At 44.8% G+C, this 14,743-nt stretch overlaps 1 protein-coding gene across 3 annotated transcripts in view; it reads left to right on the top strand.

Annotated features, from left to right (window-relative positions):
* The window catches only part of ASTN2 (astrotactin 2), an 855,422-nt gene extending 841,047 nt beyond the window's left edge, over positions 1 to 14,375 (top strand). For all 3 annotated transcript variants that reach the window (XM_082697137.1, XM_082697136.1, XM_082697135.1), the window contains one exon: positions 13,547 to 14,375. In XM_082697137.1, coding sequence (XP_082553263.1) covers positions 13,547 to 13,784 — 238 coding nt within the window. In that variant the 3' untranslated portion in view covers positions 13,785 to 14,375. The remainder of the gene's footprint in view (positions 1 to 13,546) is intronic.
* Positions 14,376 to 14,743: the final 368 nt, after the last annotated feature.

Raw genomic sequence — 14,743 nt, 5'->3', positions numbered from 1 at the left:
AATTTTAGCTCTTGGCCTCCTGGAATGTCAGAGGAGAGAGAATAAGCGCTCTTTCCCTCCATCACTTCCCTCACCCACTTTCCATCTTCAGTGTTAGACACAGGAATTTTGGACTCCTGGAGATTTGTCCTAACCAGAATCATGGAAGTGTATAGTGGCAGGGTCATGGCCCCCAATCTAGGGCTATTCCCATTCTTCCATAAGAAATCTGAGGTTTTCTAAGGACACCTGAGTGGCTCAGTTTATTAAAGGTCTGACTCTTGATTTTAGTTCAGGTCATAACCTTAGGGTCATGATATCAATCCCTGCATCAGTGCACTGGGTATGTAGTCTGCTTAAGATTCCCTTTCTCCCTCTCCCTCTGCCTCACCCCCTGACTCACTCCCTTTCCATTCTCTCTCCCTCTCTCTCCAAAAGAAAAGAAAAGAAAGAAAGAAAGAAAAGAAAGAAATCTGAGGTTTTTAAGAGTTAAGTCCATTAGGGACCCTGACTAAATACATTCCTAAATTCAGTGTGTATTAAGACATGATTTTTATCACCAGCAATGACTGTACCAACCACTGTGCAGGGCTCCATGAATTCAGATGTAACTAAGACATATCACTATCTTCTAAAGCTCCATAAAGTAGTATATGAGATGGTGACTCTGTTTCATGCCTTGCACGGAACAACATTCATTCATTCTTTCTTTCTTTCTTTCTATCTCTCATCACTTACTTAGTAGTCCCTCTTACCAGTTAGTCACTAACCATGCAGTAACAAAAAGGTGGAAGTTCACTGTTAGAGGTAATTAAACAAGCAGTTGCAAAGAATAGTCATAACAATATCAACAACAACAGAATAGGGCCCTTTGGGGAGGCAGGGCATAGACACCTGGTCTAGGTAACCCAGTGAAGCCTTCCCAAGGGCTGAGACTGAGGCGGATAGAGTGAACAGAGGTCAGACAAGAGGAAGGACAGGAGAACCGGAGGGTTTGGGGCAGAGTGACCAGGGGAATGCACAGAGGAGATAATGTTCTACTAGGGCAGGGTTTTCCTCAAATTTTCATCATTTGCTTGCCACTTTTACGATTTTTTTTAAGATTTTATTTATTTATTTGACAGAAATCACAAGTAGATGGAGAGGCAGGCAGAGAGAGAGAGAGAGGGAAGCAGGCTCCCTGCTGAGCAGAGAGCCCGATGCGGGACTCTATCCTAGGACCCTGAGATCATAACCTGAGCCGAAGGCAGCGGCTTAACCCACTGAGCCACCCAGGCGCCCCACTTTTATGATTTTTGACAGATCACCATACCCTACACACTTTTCGTTCTGGCGTTTCTCAGATTCACTTCTCACTGAAAATCTATTTGAAAACACTGCATTATTTTATAAAGGGAAAATAAGCACCATTTACCTTTAATAGACGATTAAATGTAAACATTTGATACAATGGAAGGGGAAGAACAAACAAAACCAGAAAACAATGCTCTTCAATCGGAGTCAGGCCTGAGGCTCTGAGAGGGCTCCCTGCTCCACGGGGAGCCTGCTTCTCCCTCTCCCTCTGCCTGCTGCTCCCCCTGCTTGTGCTTTCCCCCTCGCTCTCTTTCTCTGTTAAATAAATAAATAAAATCTTTAAAAATAAATAAAAAGGAGATTAGCAAGTGTTAGAGAAGTACTGAAGATGCAGTCTCAAAGGGACACTATTTTTTAAAGTAATCTGGAGGAAGGGAAGAGCGTGAAAAAGAGAATCTTGACTGCCTTTCCCAGTGTGATTCATTGTTATTTAATGCCCGGTCTGTGATCATCTGGAGTACCACCTAAAATCCTTCCTCCTGCCCCTGGGGAACTCCTTCCACACTTTGGTAAACATTGTGTAGAGGAACTGAAAGAATTTCCCTGTGGTTGGAGCAAAGTGTGTGATAGCAGGAGTGGTAAGAGATAAGAAGAGAGAGGTCAACAGGGGCCAATCTTGAATGCCCTGTAAGTAGGGTTAAAGAGTTTGGATTATCTCCCTAGAGTAATGGGAAGCTTTTCAAGTGTTTTTCAGAATAGGGTGATGTTGGCAGATCTTCAGGGGGAGAAAGATCCCTCTGACCTCAGTTGGAAGCTTAAGACTCTGGGTTGATAGAGAGGAGTCAAGACAGGAGGGAGGTGGAGAGGTCCTTGAGGCTGCTCTTTTAATAATCCAGGGGAGATAGGGTGGCAGTTCTGGAGCAGGGTGGTACTGATAGCATTGTAGAGAATTGCCAGACTTCCTGAAATACTTAGTTGGAGGCACTCTGTGCTTTGAAAGGCTTTAAAGTTACACCGTAAACTGGGCAAGGTAGGGTACTCTCATTTTGTGGATGATAAGGAATTAGAGGCCTCAGGAGGTTAAATGAGCTGCACATAGCTGCACAGTGTGATATGGAGGCTGGTTCTGCCCTGATCTCTCACCCTGAGCCCTTAGAACACTTGCAATATCCCTCCGAGAATTTGAGGCCATCAGGGGAACAGAGGAGAGCTTGGTCAGAGATAAAAGGAATCTCTTCCTGGAACAGACCTTATCTGCCCATTGGGTCCTGGACTATAACTTTTTCTCTTTCACATGAAAGGAAGCTTCTTTAGATAAAAGCTAAAAGAGACAGACAGGCAGAAGCACAGAGTCCCAGATGAAAGCCCCAGATGACTGTGTGAGTCACTGGGGCTGCCATCTTGCCCATGGACCGGGAAAGTCATCCCCCTTTATTGGGTTTTCCCACAGGGCTCAGAGTTTGGGTGGAAGCTAAACCAGAGCTCCACTCCTGACTTTGTCTTTACAGCCTTCTGGGTTCCTTTATGACCTTCCAGGACATAAATCTTCTGGAAAGCCTGCCTGGCCTCCCGCAGAGGCAGGAAAACCCGCTTGGTAATGGACTGTGATAACCCACTTAATCTCCAGCCAACCCGTCACCAGTCACTGTCCACCAGCTCCAACTGGTGTCACCCAGTTTCCTCCCTCCTCAGTCTTGCTAGTCTCTGGAAGGATATGATATTCCTCTAACATCCCACACTGTTGTCAGCAGGAATCAAGATAGCTGCATCCTAATCTATCCTGACACTGCTAATGAACTCACCTGTGTAACCCTGGGCTCTGACTCTCTCTGGTCCTCAGTCTCCTCATCTATAAAATGAACAGGATGAACTAGGGCAGTGGTACTTTAGCTTTTTAGCAGTGGATTTCTTTTTTTCCTAAATAGGCCTTAAGTAGAATGGCAGGTCTTAACTAGAATGCTACTTTCTCAGAGAATCCTCTAAAAGTTCTACCTGTTCTCTCAATCACACCATCATATTTTAATTTAATGCATTGTACCTACTAATTTCAATATCTCATGTGTCTTAGGCATTTACTGTTGTGTTATCTCTCTTCTGCACTATAATATCAGCTTATGCGTACTTAGTGATTCTTTAGGTCCTAGTCAATCTTGTTAGTGGGTGCTGAATACTTGTTAAATAACTGGATAATGGAATGAGTGGATGTGTGGCTCAGATGTGCACAGTTGTTCTGGAAGAAGCTAGAGAGGATGGCCTGGGGCCTCACCTGCTGGGTCTCCATTTCAAATCCCCTTTCCCCCATTCCCAAGGGACTCTTGGGTCTCTCTGAGCTTATAAAGGTCTGTGGGTGACAGAGACAACTGAATTCCATGAACTAATTCTTTCCAGTTTAAAGATAATAATCAAAAAATACATTGTCCTTTCAAATATTAAGAGACCCCAGGAGACCACATTTCATTAATTTATTTATTCATTGGTTCATTTAATATTCTTACTGTGGGCCAGGCTCTGCGCTATGGGCTGGAAATGTATGCATGAAGAAGACAGATCCTGCCTTTACAAAGGGCAGCACCTAGTGAGAGAAAGTCTATGGGCAGTTACAGTGAAACATGTTATAAGAAGCATACTACAAAAATGGGGGGTGGGAAGTTTGTTTTCCGGCGGTGCTTCTCCAATTTGAATGTGTATGAGAACCCCCTGAGAGTCTTGCTAAAATTTAAGTTGTCTTAGTGGCTTAGGATGGGCTGCATTTCTTATAAGCTCTCAGGTGATGTCCATGTTGCTGGTCCCAAAAGCACAGTTTGAGGGACAAGGTTCTAGATGGGATTAGCAGGCACAGCTAATCCAGACCTGGACCTCAAAGGAGGATTTGTGGAGAAGAGAGCGAAGTCTTGGCCTAGCATCAGAGGATGAATGGGAGTCCTCCAGGCAGAAGGAGGAGGGTGTTCTCATCCAGAGGAACAACCAGTGCAAGGATGAGTGTTGGGGTGGGTAGCTAAGAGGATACACTTGAGTCAGGAAGTACAAATCTCATTGGGACAGAGTTCAAGGTGAGAGGGGAAAACAAAACAAAACAAAAAAACCAAGGTTGGGACTTCAACAGAGGGCAGAGCATGATGGCTCTTGTGAGCTCTGTCCAGGAGTTTGTTGTTTCTCCCAAAACCCAGAGGAGCCATTGGAGTAAATGTGCCATGACTCTGAAGGGTTCCCAAGTGGGCATGGCGTCAGATGGTAAAGGAGAAAGAGTGAGACACTGTCCTTGGGTTCCTGGCCTAGGTTTGCCATCCACTTGCCATGACCTTGGACAAATTCCATTGCCATTCTGGTCCCCATCTGTAGCATAAAAGGGCTGGACTCCAAAGTCCCTTCCAGCTGGGGAGCCAGGGAGCCAAAAAGCCCTGAAGTTCATAAAGACCAGAAAACAGCCATGCTCTGACTGTCCTTTCTCCTTCATAGTGTCCTGACTCCCAAGGATCTAGGGTGGCCAGGGTGTTAAGAGCTCTTCCCAGGAGGACTCATACCGTGGGATGAACTCTATTAGGATTCTCTTTTCCTCTAATCACCAAACCCCAAAATGTTCTGTACTTCTCCCTGTATCTGTAGTCACATACCCCCATAAAATTTAGTGACAAAAGGGCATCTTTTATGTCTGCCTCATGAGTCTATGAGGCCACTGTCCTCCAGAGCCTAGTTTCCGTGACAGCCACAGGTGCCGCAAACAGCTGCTCAGAGAAGACCTGCTGCTACCCAGCTGTCCCAGCCATATGGTTCCTATTAGGAGACCTGAGAAGCTGATCTCATAGGTGGCTAAGGACCAGAATTTGCTTCAGTCAGTACACCCTTGACTACTCTTGGGCTTCTCCATCCTCTCAGCTTCATTTGGCTGAAATGATAGAGTAGGAAGAAGAGAGGGAGCACTGAAGAGATTTTGTTTTGGTGAATTCATCTCTCTGGACTGGTGATAGTATATGTACTATCTCAGCCTATCTTGCTTCCATGGCAGACATTACTAATAGATCACAGAAATCATCCCAGGCTTGGTTTAGCCTGGGATTTTTCTCACCACAGCAAGGCAAGAAGCTTTTCCTACGCTTCTCAGGTGTGAACTGTATCCATATCCTGTGCTGTATCCAGAATGAAAGTAAGCAAATTTGATGTCCCTGTATATTCTTGCAGTTCAAGATTATATATTAGCTCTTTCCTTAACTATCATGCCAAAAACCTTAATCCTTTTGGAGTTTCCAGGATATTAAGAACAAAAGCAAACTTGGGCTTCTAGGGCCATATTCCTATGGACCTCAGATGCACTTTTAATTTTCTGCATATTTTGACATTCCTGAAATCAGGATGGACAGTGCAAATGGATGTGTGCATTAGTGCTACATGCTTCTTAAAAGGCTATTATTAATCAGTGGCATTCTTATAACTTAAGATGTCTTAGGGTGAATAAGTACAAAAACAAAACACAGTATGACTTTGAACAAGTGTTCCAAGGATCAGTGTTCCCACTGATAGTATAACAAGGTTAGCTCTTATCTCGAAGTCTGTATCAGTTCTGCACTGAAATCACTGGGTTAGCTGAGACTCTGTCATACTTACCATCAGTTAAGGAATGAATTCTTGGGAAGGTATTATGTTTTCTTGTGAGAGAATAAGGAGAAGAAAAAATGTAAATATTTTCACTGTTTATCTTACAAATTACATGTCAAACCTGGTGTTGAAGATAAATATCCAGGTGGCGTATTTGACTTGCTGGGTTTCTGTTCTGTGGGAATGGTCCACGGCTAGACTTGATGTGGATTTATTCTGAAAATAATCCCAGGAAACTACTGGGAAACCATAAAACCATGGCTTCATTGCACAAATTCATCACACCAACTATAAAATAAATGTGTAAAAATTCACATTTTTAAAAATTTTAAAGATTTTATTTTTATTTATTTGACAGAGAGAGAAAGATCACAAGTCTGGAGAGAAGCAGGCAGGGTTGGGGGGGGGGAAGCAGACCCCCTGCTGAGCAGAGAGCCTGATGTGGGACTCCATCCCAAGACTCTGGGATCATGACCTGAGTGAAGGCAAAGGCTTAACCCACTGAACCACCCAGGCACCCAAATTCACGTTTTTAAAAATGGAATTACTTGATTGTATTTTGTTCTATAAGTAATTCTTACTCTATAACATCTACATGATGTGGATGTATATAAAATGGAAAGGAAAATTTTGCACTTCTGAATCCATAATCCCAACCCAGAGATAAAATCATTATTAGGTTGCTTTCCAAATATAAATACAGGTATGACATGGATATACACATGAATGGGGACTCAGTATAAGCTTAAGAATACATGCGCATCTATAGACACAGCCCTGTTTCCACCAACTCTGCTATTTTCAGTAAATATATACACTATATTCTGTTATCTACCTGTTTACACTTAACAAGTCTTTTCTCGTGGATGCATATGTAGATATGTTATCTGGGAGGGCCCTTTATCCATACAATTATATGAATGTATCATATGTTACTTGAGTCTTTTATCCAATTAGGTTTCTTCCAAATGCTATGCTCTTATAAAGAAATTAATACAAATGTTTTGCCCACTTGCCAGATTATCTCCCTTGGTCCACATTGATGCTCTTATGCCATTTCATTCCCTTTATTAATTTTTGCTAGAGAATTACTGGATTTGGAATGCTAGGGACTGAGATTTCCTTGGTTCAAGTTAATTTACCCCTATTAGTTCCTTCTTCTTGCACAGTCAGGAGCTGGACAACAGGGGTACTCTACTATCTTAGAAGCAGGTGGGAGGTATTACGGGCATCTCTTATGGGCCCAGTCATTTATAGGTCATTTCATCTCCCAAACAACCTATTTTGAAGATAAAACAACAGAGAATCAGTGGAATTGAGTAAATTGTAGAAGGTTACACAGCTAGTAACTATCAGAGGCCAAATTCAAAATAACCTCAAAAATGCCAAAATCCAAACCAATATCCTGTCCATTGTAACACATTGCATCCCAAGATTTATACACGATGAAGGCAGAATATAATATATATCACAACAGAGAAATAAAAGACTTTAGCAGCAAAGGGGAAAGATGACTTATGATACCTGGGGAGATCTGGAAGACTTCCTGAAGATGACATTTCAGCATGACTTTGAAGCATGAGTAGAACTTCTCACATCAGGAACTCCATGCCTTGGCAGTTGTGTCACACCAGGTTCTGTTGCGAAGTGCTCATCAGATGCCCGTCAGGTGGTATTTCTCTGAATGAAGCCTCTAATTCCTTTTAGATTAAAAACAAAAACAACAAAAATCTTCTCCATTTTCTACATCCATTAGGCTCTGCCTTGGTCTAAATGCTGTATCTTCTAAAAGTCATAGGTCCAAAATCTAATGTGCAAGATAATAACATTAAAGGATGGGGCCTTTGGGAGGTGACTAGGTTATGAGGGTGGATCCCTTATGAATGGGATCAGTAGTCTTATAATAGAGGGACCAGAGAGATCCTTTGCTGCTTCCACCATGTGAAGGCACAGCAAGAGAGTACCATCTCTGAACCAGGAAGCTCGCTCTCACAGCCATTGCACCACATCTTCCAGTGCCATGATCCTGAGCTTCCCAGCCTTCAAGAACTGGGAGAATGAAATCCATATTGTTCATAAGCTACCCAGTCTGTGGTATTTTGTTATAGAAACCCAAACAGACTAAGACTCCTTTCTAAAATATACTTGATTTGGCTATCCCCAGTGAAGGAAACCCATTGGAGATATGGAAGGATCCATTCTGTAGATAGAGGACTCTAGTTTTAATTTTTTCTAATTATGTTGAGTCAAAATTTGCCTTCTGTTAATTTTAAAGTGACATCATTGATAACACTGGGATGCCTTGCAACAGAGATCTAGATGCTATTCTCACACTGTTAACCCTGGTCAAAACCTATGACCAGCCTGAGGCTCACTTCTACTACCTAAAGACTAGGACTGAAGTACGGACTCTAGGATTGTGGCGAGGATTATATTTAGTTTCAGCCCCTACCCCCCTCCCAGTCTTCATTTATTAGAACAACATAACCATTTGCCTGAATATCCCCCCTTCAGTGGACACATTCCATTCCTGCTTTCCACACTTCCTCCTAAGACTTGCTTTTGAGACAACCTTCAGCAGCAGCATCTGGCTACAGTTTGCTCATGTCCCTCTTACCAGAAGTGACTGGGGTTCTCCAGATGTGGCCTGACCGGGACAATATGAATGAAGTCATTCTTTCTCTTAATCTGCCCTGTCTACTTCTGGAGGTTGTGTCCCATTTTTGTGCAACCACGTCATGCCCTCGACTCTCATTAAGCTTGAGGTCAGCTAACACAGAGACACTTAAGCTCAACTCAAGGAGATAGGGAGGAGGGGGAGAGGCCAATAGGAATGTTTCCTTACTGCCTCTTTTTCCCCTCCTCCATTCCAAGGCCCCCCTGGAAATTAGGTCTTTGTCCACTAACTGTGTCAACAGCTGATTGGGTAATGGTGCTGGGAATAGAATGGTCGGTCAAAGGTTCTACAGTTCCCGGAGAAGTGGCATCAGAACTCAGCCCCTGACTCCTCCACAAGCCATTCCTGTCTCAGTCTTGCCTGCTAATACAATCATAAATTAATGTGTGGCGGCTCCTTCACCTCTGGCTTCCTATGCCAGCGGTTCTGGGTCCTGTCTCCAATGAGGAAGATTTCATTTCCGGTATTTGAGAGAAGTGGTCACTCTGACCTATGATTCCTTCTACAGGGAAAGCTGGATTATGCCTGGCCTTTGATTTATGCATCTCCGTTGCCTACAAATTTATTACCCAGCACTCTTGCCTTTAGTCTCTCACTCCCTCCTCCTCCTCCCAGGCCTTTAAGCATCTCCAACCCTTCTCTCCTTGGCGTCACCTTCTGACTTCTGTCTTTGTTGGCTAAATGCAAACCAAGGTCGTAGATAGTGTGTGCATTGGAAAAAGAACAGGGACAGTTAAGTGAACTGACACTGGTTTAGTGCCTATTGTGTACAGACATCTGTGCTGGATGCCTAGGGCAGTCATTTTATTTCAGCCTAACAACAGCCCTACACAACAAGCATCTCTAATCCCATTTTACAAATGGGCAAACAGAACTACAGAGAAGTGACTTCCTTAATGGGCTCTGAAACCTATGTCCTTTCTACCACAGTATGCTACTTTGAATCTTGGTTAACATATACTGAGCCAGTTAGCCAGGTTCTCTCTCTCTCCCTCAAAACACCGCTCTTATTTCCATTTCATGGAGGCCGTAAATAAGAGCAGCATCGAAGAACTTGCTGATGATCTACACAGCTGTTGAGTTACAGAGTTCAGATCTGCATCTGTGACTTCCAATTCATTCTCTCTACGGTCAGGAGCTCTGGTTCTTGCTCTGTCCTTGTTACTAACTTAAAGTGTTCTCTTAACTATTTTCTCACTCCAAACTTCCATTTCCCCATCCATTCAAAAGGAGACTTGGTTCAGTTGAGTCCTAAGATTCTTCTTGAGGAAATGGCTGGGACTTTGGAGGCAAAGCATTTGGGAATGTTGGAAAAACTCCCCTTTCCCACCTCATTTTATATTCATAGTTTGTTTTTGTGATCACTCTCCATTGCCCCTAAAATATAATACTTCACCATGACTTTGAAGAGCCCCAGTGGCCTGATACCTGCCAGACTGAGAAGTCTCTTACCCATTCTTTGTGCTAACCATTTCAAAGAACTGGGTGCTCATGCTTCCTCTCATCTAACTTTCCATGAGCACTTTCCTCTGCCTCCCCAACTACCTGAAAAACCTGTCTCATCAGTGAAGTCTTGGTGCAGATGTTACATCCCTTGGGAAGGTTTCTGAGCTCCCAAATTCAGGATTAGGTGTTCAGTTTATATATTCCCAGAGTACACAGCATGTCTCCAACCCAGCACTCTGGCCCCAAGTTAGAGGCTGTTAGCATTTCTGTCTTTTGCCTGCCACTGACTTACAAATATGCTCTGGGCTTACACCAGAACACAAATAAGGCTGATGATGGGGCGGGGGGGTGGGGGGGAGCACAGGTGTTGGTAGTGATACTTGCTAACCTCTGTCAAGGACTTAGGATGTGCCAAACATGTTTCTAAGAGTTTTGCATGTATTAACTTACATAATCCTCACTATAACTTTATGAGGTTGGTGAATGTTACTCCCTTTTTATAAATGAGGAAGCAGAAGGAGGACATTGCTTTCAAAAACACAGAGCGAAAAAGCAAACCAGCGCCTTTAAGTACGACGATAGGAAACACTTAACACCTGGATGTGTGCCCGACCAGGTTTCTTTTCTTTTTTAAAGATTCATTTATTTATTTGACAGAGATCACAAGTAGACAGAGAGGCAGGCAGAGAGAGAGAGAGAGAGAGAGAGAGAGAAGCAGGCTCCCCGCTGAGCAGAGAGCCCATGCGGGACTTGATTCCAGGACCCCGAGATCACGACCCGAGCTGAAGGCAGCGGCCCAACCCACCAAGCCACCCAGGCGCCCCCCGACCAGGTTTCTTGCTGTCATTCTGGCCCTTCCCCCAGTTTGATTCTCCTCAAGGCAGCCGGGAACATTTTTAAATAGTCCAGCTCTGAATCCATTATGTTGCTGCTTGAAACCCTTTGAGCAATCCCTGGTTTGCCCTCCAGGCCACTCTCGTAGATAACATTTATTGAAGGCTTGTTACAGATTCATCGATGCTGGCTTTTTTGTTTTTTGTTTTTTGTTTTTTAACAGTCCTGTTTTTTAACAGGACTCCCATCTCATGGATAAGGAAACTGGGTCACACCTGCTTAAACAATTCCCTCAATATCACCGAGCTAATAAGTGGCTGAGCCAGGATTTGAACCTGAGCAGTCAGGCTATAGAGCCTGGGTGCTGTACCGTTATTCTGTACAACCCACGCCCAAGTTCCTAAGCTCCAACGGCCTAGCCTCTGCCACTTCTCCAGTCCCCCACTGCGTGCCCACTTACACACAGTAGTCCCGGTATTCCTGCCATAAATCCTCAGAACTTCTTTTTTTAAAAAAATATTTTATGTATTTATTTGACAGAGAGAGAGACAGCAAGAGAGGGAACATCATGTTTGATGGGAGGGAGACGCAGGCTTCCCGCCAAGCAGAGAGCCCGATGTGGGGTTCCCTCCCAGGACCCTGGGATCATGACCTGAGCCAAAGGCAGACACCTAACAACTGAGCCACCTGGGTGCCCCGATCCTCAGAACTTCTATATAATCCCATATCTTTATGCCTTTACCTCTGCCTCCTGTTTTGCCTTTGTCATCTTTAACCCCTACTCATTTCTGAGACTCAACACAAGCTGCCCTTCTACTAGGAAGCCTTCTTGGATATTCCCATTCCTACCTTCCTCTACTCTCCCACCTCCCCAGCCCCCACACCTCCTCTTATCATTGCCCTAGCTACCTGTGCTGTAATTTTCCATCTGTCTGTCTTTCACACTGAAGAGGGAGCCCTACCATAAAATAAGTGCTCAGTAAATGAGCAGTCGATGATTTTATCTCCTGTTACTTTACAGCAGCCCCATTTTTCAAGAGAAGAAACGGGTTTAGAGACATTAAGAAAATTTCCCAAGGACACAGAGCTATTAAGGAACAGAGCAAGGGCTCAAACCGGGAGGACAGAGAAATGAACTCCTCAAGCCTCTGGTTGGGAGGTGCTGCCGGCAGGGAGAGAGGACCGTGGGCAGAGTGGCAACTCGAGTGCGATTATGAAGCTATGAATTCTTGGCACCTCAGGAAATATTCCACCCAAGTGGTGAACTATACAAAGAGGACTTTTTGAAAGGTACCTCATAAATCGTGCCCACAAAACATACAAAACATACATAGAAGCCCGGCCCTTTTCCAGCCGTCATGCAGGTGCCTAACACAGTGTCCCATTTGTGGGGTCTGTTGTCGTAAAACCCCCTCCCTCCTGGGGTCTCAGAGGGGCATGGAGAGGACAGCAGGAGAGAGCTGCTCATTTAGCCCTTGGGTATCTTGAATATGCTGGAATGTAGAGAAAACTGGATCCCACATGGTGACTAGCACCTTGACGATGATGTCTACCGTGTGGTGTGACCCAGGAAAAGGATATCCCTTTCTCTCTCCGAGCCTCAGTTTTCACATCTTTAATAAGAATAGGTCAGACTAGGTCACTGGTTCCCAGTTAGGGTGATTTTTCCCCCCAAGAGGACGATTCCACTGCTATGACTGGGACAAAGAAATGCTATTTGTATTTAATAGGCAGAGGCCCAGGGATGTTGCTGAACTTCCTACAAGACACTCCCCACAACATAGAACTATCTGGCCCAGATGTCAACAGTGCCATCATTGGGAAACCCAAGGGTCTCCGAGATCCTTGTTAGCTTTAATTTTCTGTGCAGCCATCAGATGACCTCAGGGGTCCTCTCTCTTACTGGTTAAAGGGATCTAGATAAGTTACTAATGATGATCACCACAGGACAGGGTGATTCTTGCTCAGACCAGTGTTCTGAATGACCTTAATCCCAAGGAACCATCATAACAATTCTTTATAATCACAGGTATCATTTATTGGGAGTTTACTCTGTGCCAGGCTTGGGCATTTCTCATGCTAGACATTAACCACCACTTATGAAGCTGAGACCATCATCACTATTTTATAGATGAGAAACACGCTCATAGAGAGGGACTTTGGGGACGTTCAGACCTAGATCCAAATGCTCAGCCCCAGTGGTCACCTTGCTGTTTGACCTTGGTCGCACGACGTCATTTCTCTGAGCCGCGGGTTCCACGTCCATCTGGGTGAGTGGAAAGAACAGTATGTCCAGGGCTGTTATGGACAGCACATGAAGTCTTTAAATGTAGGTAAAGCGTTTATTCTCTGTCTAGTGTGGCAGGTGTCGGTAAATTTTAGCTGGGATTGCTGTTGCTGTGTATTATTATTATAATGATTTCTTCTTGGTCAGAGTCCCAAGGCTGGTGACCTTATAAGTCCTGGGACTCTTCGTATTTTAGAAACGAAAATGCTGGGTCAAAGGTTATACGTCGCTTTCGGTTTTTACACATTGGACAGTGGAAGAGGACAAATTTGGAGGTGATTTTTGAGTAGGTGTTTGAAATACCGCCTTCAGGCCAGGAACGGATAGGAGATTGTTGGAGCCGGAAGTTCCCATTTCTCTGTTGACTTTTATTCCCCACTCAAAGGCTTAACCCTTGATCTGGGCTTCATTCTTCCTCACTGTCTCATCTTCCTTTTCAGGAAGGCCCACCTGATCTTGCGGCGACTGGACAGGGTGAGCAGCCACTGCTCCAGCCTCCTGAGAAGCGCTTACATCCAGAGCCGTGTGGACACCGTACCCTACCTTTTCTGCCGCAGCGAGGAGGTCCGGCCCGCGGGTATGGTGTGGTACAGCATCCTCAAGGACACCAAAATCACATGCGAGGAGAAGATGGTGTCCATGGCCCGAAACACCTATGGGGAGTCCAAGGGCCGGTGAGGGAGGGTGCCACCCTCCGTGAGCACAGAGACTCTCCGTGGGAGGGGGAGCAGTACTCTTGTGGATCCTGGGGCCTGGGGGGGCTAGGGGACAGCTGAGGATGGGCCTGGCCGATGAGCTTGCCAGCAAGGCCAAAGCAAACTCTTTCTCTTGTGGATAGCCGACAGAGAACTTTGTAACCACTGGAATTATCCGTTTTTCTCTTTTATTTTTTCTAAGATATTATTTGACTCTATCAAAGTCTCTCCTTTTTAAACTTTTTCTTATGGATGGCGGTCAGTCCCGAGGCAGGAGCTTTCAGGTGGAGACCAAGCGGCCTTTGCTCTTCTTCCTTCCTCCTGCCACACTCAGCTTCCTTCCTGCAGTGGACCCTGGAGGAAACCTCTGGAGAGACAATCTGACCTCTTCAGCATCAGGAAGGAGGCCCCGAGAATCGGTGCAGTGAGGAAGCTTGGGTCTTTATGACTTTTTTTTTTTTTTTTTTCCCAGACGTTATTGAGTTTGCAGGATCCCTGCCTCTTCCTGCTACCTGTGGGTCTGCCCAGAGTCCCTGCAGGACTTTCCATGCATTAAAAATTCTTATTGTCTCTCTTTCTGCTTGGGGAGTGTTTCTTGCCACTGGCGGACCTCAGTTTATTCACGCCACAGGTATTTATTGATTACTTACTGTAGACCAGACATCGGACATGCAGCTGAGGAGTGAGAAGCTCCCTGCTCTCAGGGAGCTTACAGTCCCATGGAAATTGTAGAGAAGCAGTTCAGCGACTTCAGGCTGTAGTAGGGGAAGAACGGGGGTTATTTACACTCATCGCTGGGCCATGAGACAAACCATAGGAGCTCTGAAATGCCTCCTTGAGAAAGGGATGCCTGAAGCCCAGAAGATGGGGAGGAATCAACCAGAGAGCATGTGGAACGACAAGATGGGACACCATGGATGAAAGTCCAGAAATAAGAGAAAA

The sequence above is a fragment of the Mustela nivalis genome (assembly GCF_964662115.1).
Source record: "Mustela nivalis genome assembly, chromosome: 13".
NCBI lineage: Eukaryota > Metazoa > Chordata > Mammalia > Carnivora > Mustelidae > Mustela > Mustela nivalis.
The sequence above is the reverse complement of the archived record's forward strand: the minus strand, read 5'-3'. Positions and strand labels throughout refer to the sequence as shown.